General features: G+C 46.7%; 7 protein-coding genes across 7 annotated transcripts; 4 read left to right on the forward strand and 3 right to left on the reverse strand.

Moving 5' to 3' along the window:
• Positions 1-809: 809 nt before the first annotated feature.
• Positions 810-2,347, reverse strand: N7479_005597 (uncharacterized protein; the record flags this gene model as incomplete). The annotated part of the gene is made up of 4 exons (XM_057253293.1): positions 810-1,505; positions 1,568-1,670; positions 1,729-2,201; positions 2,267-2,347. 4 exons carry the CDS (start codon positions 2,345-2,347, stop codon positions 810-812), a joined length of 1,353 nt encoding a protein of 450 aa, XP_057107155.1.
• Positions 2,348-3,474: 1,127 nt separating this feature from the next.
• On the forward strand, positions 3,475-5,970 carry N7479_005598 (acetyl/propionyl/methylcrotonyl-CoA carboxylase subunit alpha; the record flags this gene model as incomplete). Its single annotated transcript, XM_057253294.1, has 5 exons — positions 3,475-3,626; positions 3,681-3,879; positions 3,929-4,038; positions 4,095-5,721; positions 5,920-5,970. The coding sequence occupies 5 exons, from the start codon at positions 3,475-3,477 to the stop codon at positions 5,968-5,970; spliced, it is 2,139 nt and encodes a 712-aa protein (XP_057107156.1).
• Positions 5,971-6,665: 695 nt separating this feature from the next.
• N7479_005599 (uncharacterized protein) lies at positions 6,666-7,088 on the reverse strand (the record flags this gene model as incomplete). The annotated part of the gene is made up of 1 exon (XM_057253295.1): positions 6,666-7,088. The coding sequence occupies one exon, from the start codon at positions 7,086-7,088 to the stop codon at positions 6,666-6,668; it is 423 nt and encodes a 140-aa protein (XP_057107157.1).
• A 1,275-nt stretch (positions 7,089-8,363) lies between these two features.
• Positions 8,364-9,682, forward strand: N7479_005600 (uncharacterized protein; the record flags this gene model as incomplete). Its single annotated transcript, XM_057253296.1, has 4 exons — positions 8,364-8,805; positions 8,867-8,936; positions 8,991-9,416; positions 9,502-9,682. 4 exons carry the CDS (start codon positions 8,364-8,366, stop codon positions 9,680-9,682), a joined length of 1,119 nt encoding a protein of 372 aa, XP_057107158.1.
• Positions 9,683-11,813: 2,131 nt separating this feature from the next.
• N7479_005601 (uncharacterized protein) lies at positions 11,814-12,773 on the forward strand (the record flags this gene model as incomplete). Its single annotated transcript, XM_057253297.1, has 1 exon — positions 11,814-12,773. One exon carries the CDS (start codon positions 11,814-11,816, stop codon positions 12,771-12,773), a length of 960 nt encoding a protein of 319 aa, XP_057107159.1.
• Positions 12,774-14,272: 1,499 nt separating this feature from the next.
• N7479_005602 (uncharacterized protein) lies at positions 14,273-15,742 on the forward strand (the record flags this gene model as incomplete). The annotated part of the gene is made up of 2 exons (XM_057253298.1): positions 14,273-14,381; positions 14,436-15,742. The coding sequence occupies 2 exons, from the start codon at positions 14,273-14,275 to the stop codon at positions 15,740-15,742; spliced, it is 1,416 nt and encodes a 471-aa protein (XP_057107160.1).
• A 783-nt stretch (positions 15,743-16,525) lies between these two features.
• N7479_005603 (MARVEL domain-containing protein) lies at positions 16,526-17,299 on the reverse strand (the record flags this gene model as incomplete). Its single annotated transcript, XM_057253299.1, has 1 exon — positions 16,526-17,299. The coding sequence occupies one exon, from the start codon at positions 17,297-17,299 to the stop codon at positions 16,526-16,528; it is 774 nt and encodes a 257-aa protein (XP_057107161.1).
• Between the last annotated feature and the right edge of the window lie 552 nt (positions 17,300-17,851).

Genomic DNA, 17,851 nt, shown 5'->3' on the forward strand with positions numbered 1-17,851 from the left:
CAGCTCTCTTGTTGTTTCTTCGGGACTCAAATGCCCATCGAACCGACCTGGAAGAAAATATCAAATCGTCAAGGAAAAAAAAGAAAAACACCACTCAATTGGACAATTCAAACTTTACCAATATCAATACCCAAAACCAAAGAAAGAAAGAAAAATCAAAAGACAACGGCACAATCGACAAAACCACCAATATCAATATCAATACATCTCCAACCCCCCAAAAAAAACCGAACAAGACAACCGGCACAATCGAGAAAACCACAAAAAAAATTCCAAAAACCACAAAAGCGGCAACACAGGAATGGAGGAAATGGAAAGGAGAACAAAAAGGAATTGGGTTTAATCTATGTACGAGGTACTCTTTCCAGCTGGTCGTATTTATCCCACAGGGTTTTCTTCCGGCGGGTTTTAACGAGGCCTCGAAGTTTTATTTGATTTGTACTTAGAATTCAATGTATGAAATGTGTTGCTGGACAGTTCAAGGGAGGGCATGGCACCTCTCTTTTGGGCTGGCCAGTGACTAACTCGGGACGTATATAGTTCGTTGCAAGATGGTTTGGGGGAGGGCATGGCACCTCTCTTCCAGATTGTCTAGTAACCTAAAACAATCAATTTTATTACAACTATCGCGTTCTGTTCTTTATATATCGTAGATATCGGGCTATGTGTATAGACAGACAGTCATCATATAGCCGATTGGTTTGATGTTTGATGGGGGATGTGTTGGAAATATATATGTGCAATACCAGAGATAGTCGCAGTCATTGCAGTCGTAAATCATGGTGATAGTTGACTCAATTCTCTTCCAATCACATGCTGCAGTAAATTTCCCAGATACCCGAGTATCCCAACCAATCCAAGAACATCTCATTGAGTCCCTGTCGCAGAAGTTCATCTCCCATGTAGTAATTCCCCGTCTTCTCCCGCACAGCAGTCCCAAGAGTACTTTGAAGAGGTTTTCCCAACCGAATTGTTTCAGTGGACCTCAGGAGGTCTGTCCAATATATACTTCCCGGCTGCCAATGTCGTTGCTCATCTGCGGCTGATGCAAGTCTCTCGAATTCAGGTAGTGATTGAACAGTCTCCCAAATTCTAGGTGCATCATAGTATGCTGGCCTGCCATACTTCCTCAGGATGCGCTGAGTATACTCAGGGTCAACCATCTGTCGAGAGGTTCGTCGCAAATAATCAATCTGCTGATCTATAAGATTTTGTATGCCCTCTCTTTCTTGGGCGGGGTCTTCTTCCTCCGTCTTGTCGAGATAATGAGTAAGTTCATCTCTCAATTTTCGCAAACGGTATTGTGTCCATTCAGGATAGAGAGAGTTTGTATCCGCATAAGGCCGGACATTGGTAATATAGCTGGAGTCATACACATTTGGCACTGTAGAACGGTATGAAGTGATGGTCGATATCCGCTCCTTCACACCTTTCGCCCGGGCAGCCAGATGACAGACTTCACCTCCTTGGAGCATGACAGCATGACCAAGTTGAGGGCCCTCAACCTTCATAGTGCTTGGTTAGTGGGGGCATTTCCGTTCCAGTCAGATGGACTTTTTTTACACACCTTCTGTGCCTCCCCGTCTCCCTTTTTAATATATGTCTCACCTCCGATCATACCCTCAGTATTGCTCAGCATTAGTACACAAACATAAGGGTATGAGTCGTAGCTTTGGTCCAATTAGTACTGCCAGTATTACAAGCCAGGTAGCTAGAGCATTAACTTACTGCCATGGAATGATAGCACTGGCATCCTTCAAAGGGTTATAAGTTCGGTCTTCGGGACTCAACTCGAGCCTTTCTACCATCGGCTCAACTTTGAGTTTACTGGCCATTTCTGCGATGGTAGCGCCTCCGACTTGAATGTTAGTGTGTCCTATTTCCGTTGGCATCACCACCTCCAGAGGTACACCGACTGCTTCAGACACAATCCTCATTGTTTCGGGATGCGTCCAGAAGTCATTGACAAACTTTGACTGTTTCACAGCATTACGAAGGACCAAAGTCCCCGGGAATGGCGAGCTGGAGCATTTGTCTATGACTTCTTTTTGAAATAGGGCCCTTCGGTAGGCTTTGACACCTTCAGCCGACAACAATGGAAATGGCACTGTTGCTGCAATGGGCGATGCGGTTGGACTTTGTTTTAGAAGCAAGTCTTGCATTGTAAATTTCCTTGAAGGTGGAGTGTAGTTGAGGTGTACCTGTTGGATGAAATCTTGGAGGCGAAGTTTGGGTTAAACGGGGGAATTTGCCTTCATTCGCGTACTCTTGGATCGAATACCTCTTCCTTGATCGCTTTGTGGGAAGAGTCCCAGATATATTGTTTCAGAAGACTGCAAAGATTCATGATGAGCATAATATTTAGCCCCAACGTAACAAAGTAATTGCTGTGGGGTTTTGAATTTTAAAACAAGTTTTGGGATAGGTGTAAGAAAACGTAGACGAAGCTCTCATATGTTGTATTTAATAGTTGGTGTAACCAAATCTATAGTTACAAAGTACTCGGCTTGGGTTAACTCACCTGGGCAGTGCGCTACCTACAGCCCAGATAAGCCATTCCTATCCAGGAAGGTCTGTCCGGGGCATATCATCAGTATTAAATTTGTAGGATCGCATGCCCAATTTTGAATCCTTGCTGTTCGTATTAAGGTGTGAGATGGCAGTCAAAATTTCTCTTGCGAGCTGCAAGTTTACTATCATTCCATAACCCTGTAGGACAAGAGATAGATCTACCATTCTTTGTATCTCCTGAAATGTGCCTATGTAGGCAGCCTCCTGGATCAAAGACTTGTCGCTGTCTCCTCGCTTGATCTTATCAAGACACTGGCTCGATAAGCTGGAAGCCTTAGACTGGTCAGTTGTATATCACGAGTAGAGATGGAAGTTCGCAACATAAAATTACTGTTCGCGGGACCACCAATATCTGTTAATTTAACAAGATCGAAGCGTGATATTGAGACTACAAGGTAAGATAGATAACAGAGGTGTGAAGTTACATCTTTTCCAATATATCCAGCATATAATCCCAAAGGGCTGTTTTTGAAAGAATGGGTGGGTGCCCAAGTAATCCACTCTAGAAATCAAAACCTCCTAGTTTCCCTATGGAATTTGCAATAATGGGTACGGTACTACCTATAATCACTCTTTTACTTGGCAGTCAGCTACCATGTCTTTTACCCACTCGACCAGCTATGGAGTATTTTGGCAGACATCGACTGGGTCGAAGGCCTCGTGAGTCGTGACCCTACTTTGTACATTTCCCCGAAAGCGGCGGATTATGTCATACCCCTCGGCTTTCCCCGCATCTCGCTTTGCGTCGGCTCAACAAATGCTTCTCCAAACCCTTGGGCTTTTCCCATTCTTTATTTTATCCCTTCGAAATACCTCGATCATGCTTACTTACCCTGTGATCTAAATCACTACATGTATCTTTAAAGACCTCATCGAAGCTGAAAAGGCTGTTCTCCCACCGTCATGACCCTCTCATCCCTTCTCCGCATTACTCCCCGCTTAACCCCGACCGCGGCCCGCAGAACGTCCCGAGCTGTATCATCGGCCACTAACACATCAAATACAACCAAGTCATTGGATTCGATTCTCATAGCCAATCGAGGAGAAATCGCTTTGTATGTTTGGCACTATATTAAGTGGAATTGGTGGCGCTAACCTAGATATGCTAGACGAGTTGGACGCACTGCCGCAGAGCGTGGGATCCGAGTAACAACACTCTACACTGACCCAGATAGCCGATCACAACATGCCTTGAGCTCCCCCTTCGCCTTTAATTTGGGCTCGGTGTCGGCATACCTCGATGGCGATAGAATTATTGAGATTGCAAAGAAAGAAGGGTGCCAAGCAATACACCCTGGTTACGGCTTTGTAAGTTGGGTGTGAATATCAAGGTTCTAGATGGGATGCTAACTAAAAGCTCGATGTGCAGTTGAGTGAGAACTCTGCATTTGCGCAAAAATGTACCGAGGCCGGGCTGGTCTTCATTGGCCCGCCATATAAGGCCATTGAGGATATGGGTGATAAGAGGTACGTTCATTGCACTATTTGAATGCTCACTATGCTCACTAGATGTGCCCTAATAGCCGTTCCAAAGAAATCATGACAGCTGCCGGTGTGCCATGTGTTCCAGGCTACCACGGACAAAATCAAGACCCTGCCTTCCTCGAAGAGCAGGCGGACGAGATCACATACCCGGTGCTTATCAAAGCCGTCAAAGGAGGTGGTGGAAAGGGCATGCGTATTGCCAGTTCCAAGGCAGAATTTCAAGCTCAGCTTGAGTCGGCCAAGTCAGAGGCCATGAACTCATTCGGAGATGACAATGTGCTAGTGGAGAAATATATCACCACGCCGCGGCACATCGAAGTCCAGGTATTTGCAGACAAGCATGGTAACTCCGTCGCCCTAGGAGAGAGAGACTGCAGTATCCAACGGAGACACCAGAAGGTGCTTGAGGAATCTCCGGCGCCCCATCTCCCTGATGCAACTAGAAAGGATCTCTGGGCAAAGGCACGGGCGGCTGCTGAAGCTGTCGGCTACGAAGGTGCCGGTACAGTGGAGTTCATTTTCGATAATGATTCCGGGAACTTCTACTTTATGGAGATGAATACCCGTCTTCAGGTTGAACATCCCGTAACTGAAATGGTCACAGGACAGGATCTTGTCCATTGGCAGATTCTGGTGGCCGAGGGAGCAAAGCTACCCCTTACACAAGAGGAAGTGGAAGAGCGTATCGCCCAGAGTGGCCATGGAATTGAGGCCCGAATCTATGCTGAAAACCCAGACAAGGGATTTATCCCTGACTCAGGCCGTCTACTCCACGTGCGAACGCCGGCTACGTCGGAGGAAATCCGCATTGATGCAGGATTTGTGGAAGGAGACGACGTCTCAGCCCACTATGATCCCATGATCGCCAAGCTTATCGTGCGCGGTGCAAATCGCGAGGAGGCTCTCCGCAAGCTGGCCGCTGCTTTGGAAGAGTATGAAATCGCAGGACCTGTGACTAATATAGAGTTCCTGAAAGCCGTCTGTAAGAGCCCGGATTTCATCGCTGGTGAAGTCGAGACTGGCTACATCGAGAAGCACCGTGAAGAGCTCTTCCCCCCAAAGATTATTGAGGAAGAGGTGTTGGCGCAGGTCGCGATGGCCTGTATGCATCGTGACAGCGTCTCTGGAGTGCGATTCTCAGCAGGGGTTGCAGGCTCAACGGTCGGGTTCACTCCTAGTTACCAAGAGCGACAGTTGTTATTTACTGAGACTACTGGCCCGGTGTCTAGCGACGGGTCCACGTTCAGTGTACGAGTGCAGCAGACAGCAGATGATACATTCAATGTGGAAGTCGGCGGGCGGGTCTTCGAGCAGGTAGTGAGCCGTATGGATCCGACGTCGCACATTGTCACATCCTTTTTCGCACACACCCGGTTAGATACAACAGTGGTCCGAGATGAGGACACTATTATTGCATTCCAGCGAGGGACCCAGTACCGGCTCACGGTGCCCCGGGCTAAGTGGATGGAGAAGGCATTGGGACTAAAAGATGTGAAAAACAGCGTTTTGGCTCCTATGCCGTGTAAAGTCCTGCGAGTGGAGGTGCAGGCGGGAGACGTGGTGGAGAAAGACCAGCCGTTGGTTGTTATCGAAAGTATGAAGATGGAGACAGTGATTCGCAGTCCACAACAGGGAACCATTGCCCGAGTCGTGCATAAAGAAGGAGTAAGTCACGCGCATTTCCCCCTGCATGTGCTCTAGAATTCCCTGGCCCTCCCGTGACTTTTTTTTGTCTTTTGTTTGAGTGTTTGTTTTAATTGCGCGTCCCCCTGGTTATATGTCTGTGCCCTTTTAAATTTTTTTTCTCCCCACGACCCTGGCAAGATGAGATTCGAGTACAGCTGACCAACATGCGCCTTGCAGGATCAATGCAAAAGCGGAACACCGCTGGTGGAATTTACCGAGTCCGAATAGAGTGGGATTTTGTTATTAAGTACAAATTTTACAGTTATCTCCATAGCCAGACATACCTTCGATACCTTTCGAGGTTAAGACACAAATGGTGGCGGTCACACTACCGATTTTGACCTCGCCTTGCAATTACAGTATGCTTTATCTTATCCTGGGCTTTATGTAGTAGTATCTTGGTTTGGAATTACACAGAGCTGTCATGTCGGATACATGGCTGTATTCCACAGTGTATGTATTGAATTTGATTATGATTCCGGGGTGTCAAAATGGAATAGAGTGATCAAAGAAGTTGCAGTCTTGAAGTGCGGTACGCTGGAGTGCTGGATAGATTGGGCCATTGTTAGATGTATTGCTTCGGCCCGTAGCAACTTGACGAAATGACTACCCACCTTTAGATAATTAATATGCTGCCATTGTAGATATTGTAATCATCGTCGTCGTCTTCGTCGTAGTAATCGTCAGAGTGGTCACCGTCAAAATACTAATCATAAACATCCTCATCATCTTCAGAACCATACGACCATATCTCCGCCACCACAATGAGTATCCACCCATGACTCTCCATCTCCTTTCTGAGATCTAAATTGGGATCTCCCTCATAGACCTCCACGACGATCTCTTGGAGAGATGAAATTTCTCTGAAACGGGCATCAGCTAGCGCAATGGCATTGGCATAGTTCTTAGGGCTGTCAAGTGAATCAATTTTCCATGAGATTTATGGTTTCTGGTGTTGTGATAACCTTTTTCAAATTGGAGCAGTGGTGCTGGACTTTTTCCAGGATACAAAGGCTGTCTTCCTCCAGGCTGACCGTATCTTCGTGCTCGCGAGGTGTGGGGAAATCGATGCGAACACATTGAATATGAGATGCGTTGATAGGGCCAATAGTATCAAGAAACTCGGGTATACGCTCAGACTTCGACGCGCGGAGTTCAAAGCAGTTCTCGGCATACAGTATTGACCTGGCCTCGTGTAGGATTTTTGTGTTGGTGCAGAGGATATTGGGCTCTAGCCCATGACATCTATACCAGGGATCAATAGGCTGTCTGTAGACTAGGAGATACTTGTATATCTCATTCCGCAGTTCAGCAGGAAGACTCAGGAAGCGGAAACTGGCTGACATCTCGCTGATTGGTATCCTACAATATTCGATAGTATGTGGGAATGAATATTGATGGATATAGCTGAAGAGTATCATGAATGATGTTGACAAAGTACATGCAATAAAGTCACCTGCTAGGTATGTTTGATGTTTGCCTACCAAATACTTTGTCATCGACATAATACCTCTTTCTGTTTTTGATTCTGTATACACCATTTAATGATGGTGATTCCGTGAAAGGAAAGAACGAAGAAAGAAATAAAGCATATAGGGTCTTATTTGAAATGTCAGCAGTATATGGAAAGAATAGTAAGACATTGTAAAAATAGCCACTCAATAGCAACAAATAAGTCAAGATAACCTCCAGCCTCTCCCCTTAGAAAGAAATGGGGCTAACGGGAGTCCCCACATAAACCCAAATAGTCTATGTCCACTATGTTACCCCATATTCGGACGTACTTTATAGCATTAGAGAGGCAACTTGTTATTTGACTGTCTTTTTCCTGCACCCTACCTTGTATTCTATTTATTCACCGAGTAATGCAACAGAGTACTCGGTGGCAAATTGTAGAACTGCATGACACAAAAATGACCACAGAGGTAAATCAGGGCTCGCAATTGGCCTGCAGCAATGCGGCCGTGTTGTCCCCGAAATGCAGAAAGTGACTGGTCCTTTTAGCAAATGTAAAAGACATGAAACAAGCAAATATACGTATAGCTACGGAGTATGTATTTCAATGTTATCAAGTCTAAAATTAAAGATTTGAATGAGAAAGATTACCCTTGGATAGCGTACGTCAATTAGATATATAATATAAACTATATATATTTCATTGGAAAAAAGTACATATGCACGGAGTACTCTATACATAAGTACCTTGTAAAGCCACGCTGATCGATCTGACATCACTTTCGGTTCTAGGTTCCTGTATTTGGACCTCGGGGACCTCTATGATTTAAAAGTAAATAAAAGAAAACCTCCTTAAGACCAAAATAGGGCAAATTAAGCTCCTTCAATTAATTGCCCCACGTCTTCTATCCATTGGCCTGTTTTCACCGCAATTGTCGCATTCCCCAGCTCCTTCGGCCCTGAGAATAAAATTTAAAAAATTTAAAAAATTTAAAAAAGAGGTGAGGTCCGATGACCTGCTTCGTTTAACTCTCACCCTGCCTATGTAACTAGATCCTTCCTTCTTACAAATACCCATTCTCTCCAATTTCAATCTCACGTACATACATCGCATCCTTTCCAGCCTTGTACCTCCACAGCGCCAGCCTGACGCTCTGTCTTCCACAATGTTCAAGCCCACAGTCACACGCAATGCCATCAAGACCCTGAACACCGCCCGCCCTATAGTTGCGGTTACTCGCCCCGCTACCAGCTTCACCCGCCCCCTCTCATACACTGCTTCACTCAGAAAAAAGAAGAGCAATGACCCTACAAAGGACCCGATCCTCTCTGCTACAACCAAGGCTCCCGAGGGCGCTTCTAGTGTGAATGAGGGTCAATTTGCTCGTACTGATCAGAGCGTTCACATTGAATACCCTCCCGATAGTGAGATGCCCCCTCAGCCTGTGGCGCAGGGACGTGGTGGAATGCATTTCAAGCGTACTCTAGCCCAGTTCTCACTTGAGAAGAAAGTCAGCGTGGTTACTGGTGGTGCTCGTGGCTTGGGTCTGGTCATGGGCCAAGGACTTGTCGAGTCTGGCTCGGACTTGGCTATCATTGATCTGAACAGTACGTTCTACAATCACTATGTATAACCGGACCAAAATATTGATCCTAACATCTACCCCAGAGGCCGAAGCAGAGACCGCAGCTGCCTCGTTGATCGAGCAGTTCCGTGTGGAAAATCCTGGTATCGAAGAGTGAGTGCCATTGCCATACCATTTCAGCTTAGCGCAGTGGCTAATTTAAAACAGCATGCCCAATGTCACTGCCCATTATGCGGACGTCTCCAACCCCGACTCCGTGCAGAATGCCATGGCTGAAGTCCTGGCCAAGCACGGCCAGATTGATAACCTAGTCACATCGGCGGGCTTCACCGAGAACTTCGAGGCCATTAACTACCCCTTCGACCGTATGCAAAAGCTTTGGGGCGTGAATGTCGACGGCACATACCTCTTTGCCATTAATGTTGCCAAACATCTAATGGAGCGCAAGGCACCCGGTAGCATCGTCATGATTGGTTCTATGTCAGGCTCCATCGTTAATGTTCCCCAACCCCAGGCTCCATACAACGCCGCGAAGGCTGCAGTGCGCCACCTTGCTGCTTCGCTCGCTGTGGAGTGGGCTGGCCATAATATCCGTGTTAACTGCATTAGCCCTGGCTATATGCTTACCGCTCTGTGAGTATCCCATGCATGGACGAGATGCATTCGGGTAGATAAACCTCAGAAAGAAATTGTTGCTAATCCTGTCTTCGACATTTAGAACTCGCAAGATCCTCGATGAGAACCCTCAACTTCGCGACCAGTGGACCTCTCTCATCCCTGTTGGCAAGATGGGTACACCGGAGGACTTGATGGGTGCCGTGACCTTCTTGCTCAGTGATGCCTCTAGGTATATCACTGGGGCGGATCTCCGTGTTGATGGCGGCTACACCGTAACCTAAACAATTTCTTTTTGCCTGGATTTAATCTCCCTACATGATATTAGCTTTTATTCCATATTTTACGTCATGAGCTACACGATTTGGCCATTCACTTTGGTTTTTGCATTTTTGAAGCCACGATTCTCGAATGATACTCTTATCTAAGAGTGACTTGGTTTAAAAAGTCCATTGAAATTTTTTTCTTGCTTTCAATAATAGTACAGCTTGAATCATGTAAAGTGGGGGAACCCACGACGGTCAATATGCACTCCGTACATACATAGCTCTCCACAAACAAGAGCTATGATACGATGGTGGTCTAGACTCTATCTAGAACTTTAGGCCCCTGCGTCCTATGCAAAACAAGGGAATCTGAAACATGGACTCCCTATTTAGCTTTATAATTATGTCCCCGTGTATCCAAGAACCTCCTTGCGGAATGCAAAACTTCAACGTACCTAAGTACCAATAGATCTAATCTGACTCACCTGCATTCCGGGATGCACCTCGGATGACCTGGAACTGGGAATTCCGGCAGGATAGGTTCCGATATCTCCGTTACTATTTATTGTACATACTGCCGGTAGTCCGGAGTTAAAAATGACATCCATCGGGACTTGGAGTTCCCATGGTTGTGTTTGTATGGACCCTGGACCCAACCTCCTTCGAAAGCCTCCAACCAGGTGCAACTTGCCGTTATTTTCTGACTATAGACACCGAGCCTAGAGTCAACGAGACTGGTTTAGCCACTGTGACAGCTCCCCGGGATTTATTATTGACTACACTATTTTCTTCTATCAGATGTGCAGCTCCTTACCTCAACGACCATACCCGGAAGATATGTACCCCGTGATTCGGTTCTGCTCAAAGATGTTTGAACCATATTAGAAAGTCACTATCATTGCGATTCGAGGAGCAATGGAGCAGATGTTTGAATCGATCAATCCATTGACTTATCTGAAGTTCCTTCTTTTCTAGCGACTTCAAGAAGATTCTTATGCGTCACGATCCAGCATTAGAAGGGCTAGTACTTTTTCCCGACCCCGACTATCCTGACTTATGGACTCCGATGATACCGGAAGGAGGTGGGGCTAACCAGGTGTTGTGATACGCTGAGCTCTGTCCTTGTCTAAGGAACTTGCATATTGAACCTCGGGGCACAGCCAGAGATGGGGATGAAGAACGGTTTTATCAAGTGTACGATCAATTTGCTTCCCTAGAAAACCTCACCCTGTATATGGAATGTTGTCTCGCCCCTGAGGTATCAAATGATCCGAAAAGAGCTGCGGTTCCTACGGTGGCTATTAGAGCATTCAAGATAACACTTGATCCAACTCTACGACTCGCAATAACGGGATACAATTGCATCAGCCCAGAAATCTGATCGGCTGCAAAATCGGAAGCTTTATCCTGACTCACACCGCCTCGACAACTTTCGCGAGGATAGCGAAGTACTCGGTATTTTGCGCAAGTTGAAAAAGATTGTACCTTGTGCAGGGAGGGACTTTTGAAGGAACCTCCTACTGTCTTCGAAATCGAAAAGGCAGCTTAACTCCCTGAAGAGAGCTCCTAGTCTTCTGTGGGTGGAAACCTTACGCAGAGTTAACTTCACATTTGGACATGCCAGATCGTGTATACCCATTATATCCAAATTGGCGGGACCAATGGGTGACGTTTCCACTACAAAGACGTGCTTCTGATGTTTTGGCAAACGGGAACAAGAGGACCCGTGAGGCTAGAGATGAGCGTGAGACGAAGCTACCTCGCACAATTGCGCAGTGATGTAAATTTGTATATGATGCAATGCTAGAAAGAAGATATGTTTGAACTTTGCGAAACATAGCGTACATAACTATTCCATACATTCCATCCACCGAATATCTTCACCTCATTAACCTGGAACGTATTTTTCCACAGTCTCGGTACAGATTTCCTGTTAAAGCCTCAAATTCTCAATTTCCCGTCTTGGCCAACTTAGCTCTTACGTCGATCTCTTTTTATCTCCGACTCGTACCACTGCCAGGCCCCGTGCCGAACCCACTTAACTCGGGGCTGAAGAAAGTCCCTCTATTCCCACATTGTAAATAAAGAGTAAACCCCTCTTTGCCAAATTCTCATTCCTCTCAACCATCGCCCCCAAACTACTCCTACCATGCGTTTCAATTCCACTTTAAGCCTGGCCATGCTGGCCAGTGCCACAGCTGCTCAATTGACAACCCAACTATTCAACTTCACCAGCTCAATCAATATTGAGAACAGTCAGCTGCGTCCTAACGGCCACCTCCTCCTCACAACCTTCTACCAAGCCCAACTCTACACAATCAACCCACAGGCCCGCAATCCCAAAGCCGAGCTAGTCGCCTCGCTTCCCGGCGCCACAGCACTAACCGGAATTGCACCCGTCGGTCACGACAAATATGCCGTTGTAGGCGGGGTACGGGGCTCATACCACTACGACAACGAAACCATCTACACAGTCGACTTTAGCAAAAATTCCACAAACCCCACCATCAAGATCGTCGCCTACGTTCCCGATGCCGATATGCTAAACGGCATGGCTTCAATGCCGTCCCAGCCGCATATCCTCCTAATCGCAGATGCACGATTGGGATCTATTTTCCGCGTCGATACAACCACCGGTGCCTCGAAGGTTGTGTTGAAGGACGATGCTCTTGCAGCGCCTGCGAACGCATCTATTCCCATTGGCATCAATGGCTTGCAGGTTGTTGGAAATAATGTGTACTTCACCAACAGTGCGCTCAATATCTTCGCCCGCGTGCCTGTCAGCAAGGATGGACAGACATTCGGTAGTATTGAGGTCATTGCGAGCCTTGAGCGCGAGGCTGATGATACGCTGTCGGATTGGGATGATTTTGCTATTGATGCCAATGGCGATGTGTATCTTGCGCTGCCGCCCAATTCCATTAGCAAGATCGCGCCAGATGGGACGCAGAGTGTTGTTGCTGGCGGTGGTGATAGCTTGGCTTTTATTGGACCTACCTCTGTGCAGATTGCCCAGGGCGGGAAAGTGGCTTATGTTACTACTCGAGGAGGTAGTGAGAGCGGTGTCGCCTATGGTGGACAAGTTGTTGCTCTGAAGCTTCGTGAGTAGATAGTGCAGGACCTGAGCTTTGTACATGTGTATATGTACTTAATTTTGGTTTTATATCTAGACGCTCTATTTATAACATCTTTGCCAGATCTGAGGTATTTTCAAGGTTCTATCCCCAATGTCAAGAAGGAATGCGGGACGGTGCAATCATTGCTAGGTTCATGCCAAAGATTGCTTAGAGTAGATGGCAGTCAAAAGCAACAAATCAAATGTTAATGCTACTGTTATATACTAGTGCAAGTTTAGCGATGTTGTCTTTGCCAAGTCCGAAAAGCTAGCCCCGGTTATAGCCGCTTGATATCTGCAGGAGTCGACTGGGGAGAAGATCTCCGAGAGTACTTTTTTAATATGGATCTTCTAGATCGTTTGCAGTGGATTTACAGTGGAGAAACCTGGAGAAAGTACACCACACCCAATAATAAGGCCCCCCGGGTTTTCTCCGCATACCGCATACTTAGAAGATGCTTGCCTATTGGATGTACCGGATCAAGGGGAAGACGGATGTGAATGCCACCTCGGCATAACTCCTTGATTTGGTCTGCAGGGTTTTCCCCAGGTCACATTGGGGGTGTTCAGTGTCACATTTAGCAAGTCGGCCGCTGATAGGGCTGTATCTGCCACATCCCTGCTTGCAAAAGGACGCGCAATTTGGAATGTAAGCTTTGGAGACTTTTTTCGGCCCATCTTTTGACAGTTTGGTTGGTTTTTAATTACAGTGTTTTAGTCTTATTTGTAGCAGTTTTGAGTAGCAGTCTCTTCTTTTTCCTGAAGTATAATATATAATTGACTTCTGTAGGGTGAAGCCCCTTGATAATCCCGCCAAGTTCAAGAATTAAGAGATAAAGATACAGGTATATCTAGAGAGATCTAGAAAGATCCAAGGAGATCTCAGTAGGCTAAGGGATTTAAGGAAGATCTGGTCCGGTTTTGAATCTCAGGGATTTTCCCCCACCTTGACCGCTACAGGCAGGGGCGAACCCTGGGGTACTACTCCGTGCACATTTCTCAAATTCTTTGTCCCAACTTCGTTCTACTTTTCTTTTTCTTTTTCTTCCTTTTTGTGGAGTACGGAGTGCATAAAGCCTTTACCATGATCTTCATACCTAAAAGTAAGAGCATGTTCAAAGGCTCTAATTGATGTGGTCCCTGCTTCAAGCTCACATCCTTTGAATATATTGGAGCTTCCAAGTTTCGACTTGCCACTTCCAGGTAGTACGGGACCCAGAAGAATAGCACGAGGAAACTTTTCTCTCAAAAGGTCCCGTGTCAACATTTTTCACTTGTTGTTGGTCGAAAGTGTGCCGTTTGTGCTGAATACAAAAGGATGATAGCAAGCCTTGACTTTACATCAGCATAACTGGTCCACACGTCAGACAGCAGGATCACTTGATTCGACCCCTCCCCATCTTGCCATTCTCACGTCATTCGTTTCGTACTTCTCTCCGTGCAAAGTCAGCATCCCGGCGTCATCTTAAGCTCGACCAAACCGAACGCACAGGATGGAGCCAAAGCTTCCCCAAGGTCTTGTGGTCATGTCAAGTGTGTCTCCTAGTGAAATTCCGGAACAAGACACATTGAGTACTAGTGTCTACAAGAGCCTTTGGCAAGGTACCACCCCTTACTCCTGGTCTCGTGGTGAAGAGGTTAACTGACAACAAACAGCCTACTCGACCTCCCATCTAGCTAGCAAAGACGAGACTGAACGTCGCCTAGAGCACCTCTTCTGGAGAATATGGGGTGTTAAACGGCTCTCCGGCTGCATCAATACCAAGACCCTAGATCGTCTTATCCTACGCATCAAGGCACCGGCAGCATTTCCCGTCGGACAAAGGGTGACTGTTCCACCGTTGCCTGGGACCGGCGACAAAGAAGAAGAAAGGGTAAACACCAGTCTGTTTCACACCGCACCATATCAACCCCATATCGACGATTCACGCAAGCCAATCAATAAAAGTCAGTCAGGCTGCGCAGCCGGAGCCTGTTCTCCTCATTTAAAATCGAAAAAGCCGGAGCCTTCACAGGTTGAAACACATATAAAAACTCGCTTGCTCCTTGACACTCCTCTCGGCACAAAAATAACACTCGACCCCTCCAACTCTCCTACCGGAAGCATGGCTCCTGAGACCACCCCCAATCGGGGTAACATGGGCCATCCTCGTCGCAAGAAGAATTCAACTGATTCCGAGTCGACTCTCATGCCCGAGAAGTTTGGCAACCAGGGTCTTAAGAAGACATCCATTATTCCTGGGCCTACCGTTATTACAGAAATCGTGGGTCATCAAGTTCCCAAGAAGACTTACTTTACTGCGATACGCAACGGACGAGGCCCACGCCGTCGCCCAGTTTTCAACCGCCGTAAGTCCTCGCAGACATCTATCCCGAAGACCGCACCTCCTGCTCGCCGACGCTCCGAGCCCGCCACTAAAGCAGATGGAGCCGACACCTTCTACGAAGACAGCTACGTAGAGCTGGGTCTACTGCAGCACCTCAGCTTCCGCGATGAAGAAGACGAAATCGCGCGTGACCTGGGACATGAAATTGCACCTGAGCCAAAGCCTGCTAAGCCTTCTGTTCCACTATTTGACGACGAATTTATCGATGAGCCCTCTATTATAGAGGCCTCGAAAGAAGCACCAAAGACAGATCCTGTTCCTTTTCCGCGAGCCTCTTCCCTCCGACACCCGATGCTGAGCCCTGATGTTCTCGACAAGATTACGCCGTCGTTTACTATGGACAGTCTCCTCGATTTGCCTGGTGGACCTCAGCTCGCTGACGCTGAAGATGTTGAGGGGGACTGGACGGATATCGATGCTATTGATTCGACACTCCCTGTCTTGCAGCCTTTTAAGAACTTGGTCTCGCATCATGAGACTGTTGACCAAGAACTCCCCGCTGTGCAGCCCGCTGTTGTTCCCGTTGTCAGGGAGACTTCGCTGCTGACATCTGCGATGAAGGGTGTGAAATTGTGAGCGCTCATCACTGAGAGACAGAATCTTGACTTGGAGGACAACGTTCCTCTAGGTAAGACACATTGGTTTCTGCTCTGACTTCGCCGACTTTCAACATACTGTACATTACCATGCTTCAGGGCATGCTGACATGAAGATCTCAGAAGCACTGGACGCTTGAAGAGGATAGCATCACAGCAGATGCGGGTTATTATGGAAGATAAGGGGGTGGAATTCGTTCATTGTATCGAGGCTGATAGCCAGAGAATCGAATACAAGAAACATTCATATTAATAATATCTAAGTGCCCCCTTCGTGCTTATTGTTATTATGTGTATCCTATTTCGACATTGGTGCAGTAAACGACAGAAACAAATCAACATCCACCAGTGAGACTACATTCAGAGCTATGCCTACCGAGTTGTATCTCAAACAGAAGACTTGAATGATTTGTATTGGGAGAACGCCATCCATAAAAGCAGGCAAAAGCCAAACACCACGACTCCGAAGCCCAAGTGCCCGATACAAATGAACAAATGAACAAATGAACAAATGAACAAATGAATGCAAATGAATGCAAATGAATGCAAATGAATGCAAATGAATGCAAATGAATGCAAATGAATGCAAATGAATGCAAATGAATGCAAATGAATGCAAATGAATGCAAATGAATGCAAATGAATGCAAATGCTATCCACATCCCATTTTCTATCCGATGCCATTAAGGCATCTATCTATCCAGGACAGATCTCACCCCGCAAACCCGCTATCAAAGCGAGCATGCACCCCCAAAAGATCCACCTAAATCTGACCCTCCTTCTCAGCATCAAACTCAGCCTTAGAAGGAGCCGACCTGCGACTCTTCAACCAGCGCATCAAAACCCAAGCACCAGTCATAACCCAGAAAAGCAAGTTAATAAGATCAATCCAAACAGCATGGCGCATACGATTAATCTTTGACGCATCACCAAGCGCCGAAGTAGTCGAATCCACCTTCGCATCTGCCTTCGCACTCGAATTCTCCACGGGATAAACACCAATATACATCTTCCCAAAGAGTCCAAAGAGCGCCAACCACAAAACAGTAAGGACAAACTCCCATGCGAACTGCGGCAGTAGCAGGGCAGGGTTAGCGCCAGGGCCAGTGCCAGGCTTGGCCTTGCGCATTACGAACGGCAGGATGAGATGGATGGCTGCGGTCACGGTTGCAAGGAACGCTGTGACGAGCGCATACACCCATTCCGAACGCCAGGCGTGGTTCTCTGAGTGGTCGTGGTGGACGTCTCTTCCGTACAGGCCTATGACGGTGAGACCGAAGACGAATTGCATGAAACGGAGAGTTGAGAAGAACATGAAGATTAGTTTTTCTTGTTGGGTTTGTTCTGGTGGGGGCGACTCGAAGTGTAGGGTTGTGCCGGGCGCGGCGCCGGCTGGGTAGCCGCTCATTGGGTGTTGCTCTGGGTAGTTTGGCGGGTAGACGCCGGCGGTTTGGTATTTTTGGAGATCTTTCTTGGCTTTGTGCTTTTTGGCTTGGGAGAGGCCGAGTTTGAGGAGGGGAACGGCGAGGAAAGACATTTTATGAGATTGGATTTGTGGTGGTGGTGGTAGTTATAGTGTGTGGTAGGTGGTTGCTGGAAGGTGCGAATGAGAGCAAGGTCAATGCTTTGAGGATATGGCGCACAGCGCAGAGATTGTGTTGAAAAGTAGAGAAATAGGAATTCGAATGAGAGAAGACGAATGCTCTAAGATTCGGCAGACCAGATGTCAAATAAGAGGAACGAAGCTATTGTCGAGATTGTATAGCTGGATTTGGGAACAAAGAGAAAGTTGTCCAGCGTATTCGAAAGATATAATATGAATAGAAGAGATCTAAAGAAAGAAAGAAGAATGAGAATAGAATGATACTGGAATGAAAGGCAAGTCTGGTTTAATCAATGGTACAGCCCATGCTGTTCTTTATAGACATGCCCTATTCTTGTTCCCTAGTGCATATTCATTAGAACTTGAAGACAACAAAGCGCAATGTTTCTATTTTCTTACATCTGCAGTCCAGTATGAAACGCATCTTCTTTGAGCGCGCGGTTCTGAGGTTTCTCCACTATGTATCCTTGTCTTTCATCCAAAGAC

This window comes from Penicillium vulpinum (genome assembly GCF_028829585.1).
Source record: "Penicillium vulpinum strain IBT 29486 chromosome Unknown utg000003l_segment0_segment0, whole genome shotgun sequence".
Taxonomy (NCBI): Eukaryota; Fungi; Ascomycota; class Eurotiomycetes; order Eurotiales; family Aspergillaceae; genus Penicillium; species Penicillium vulpinum.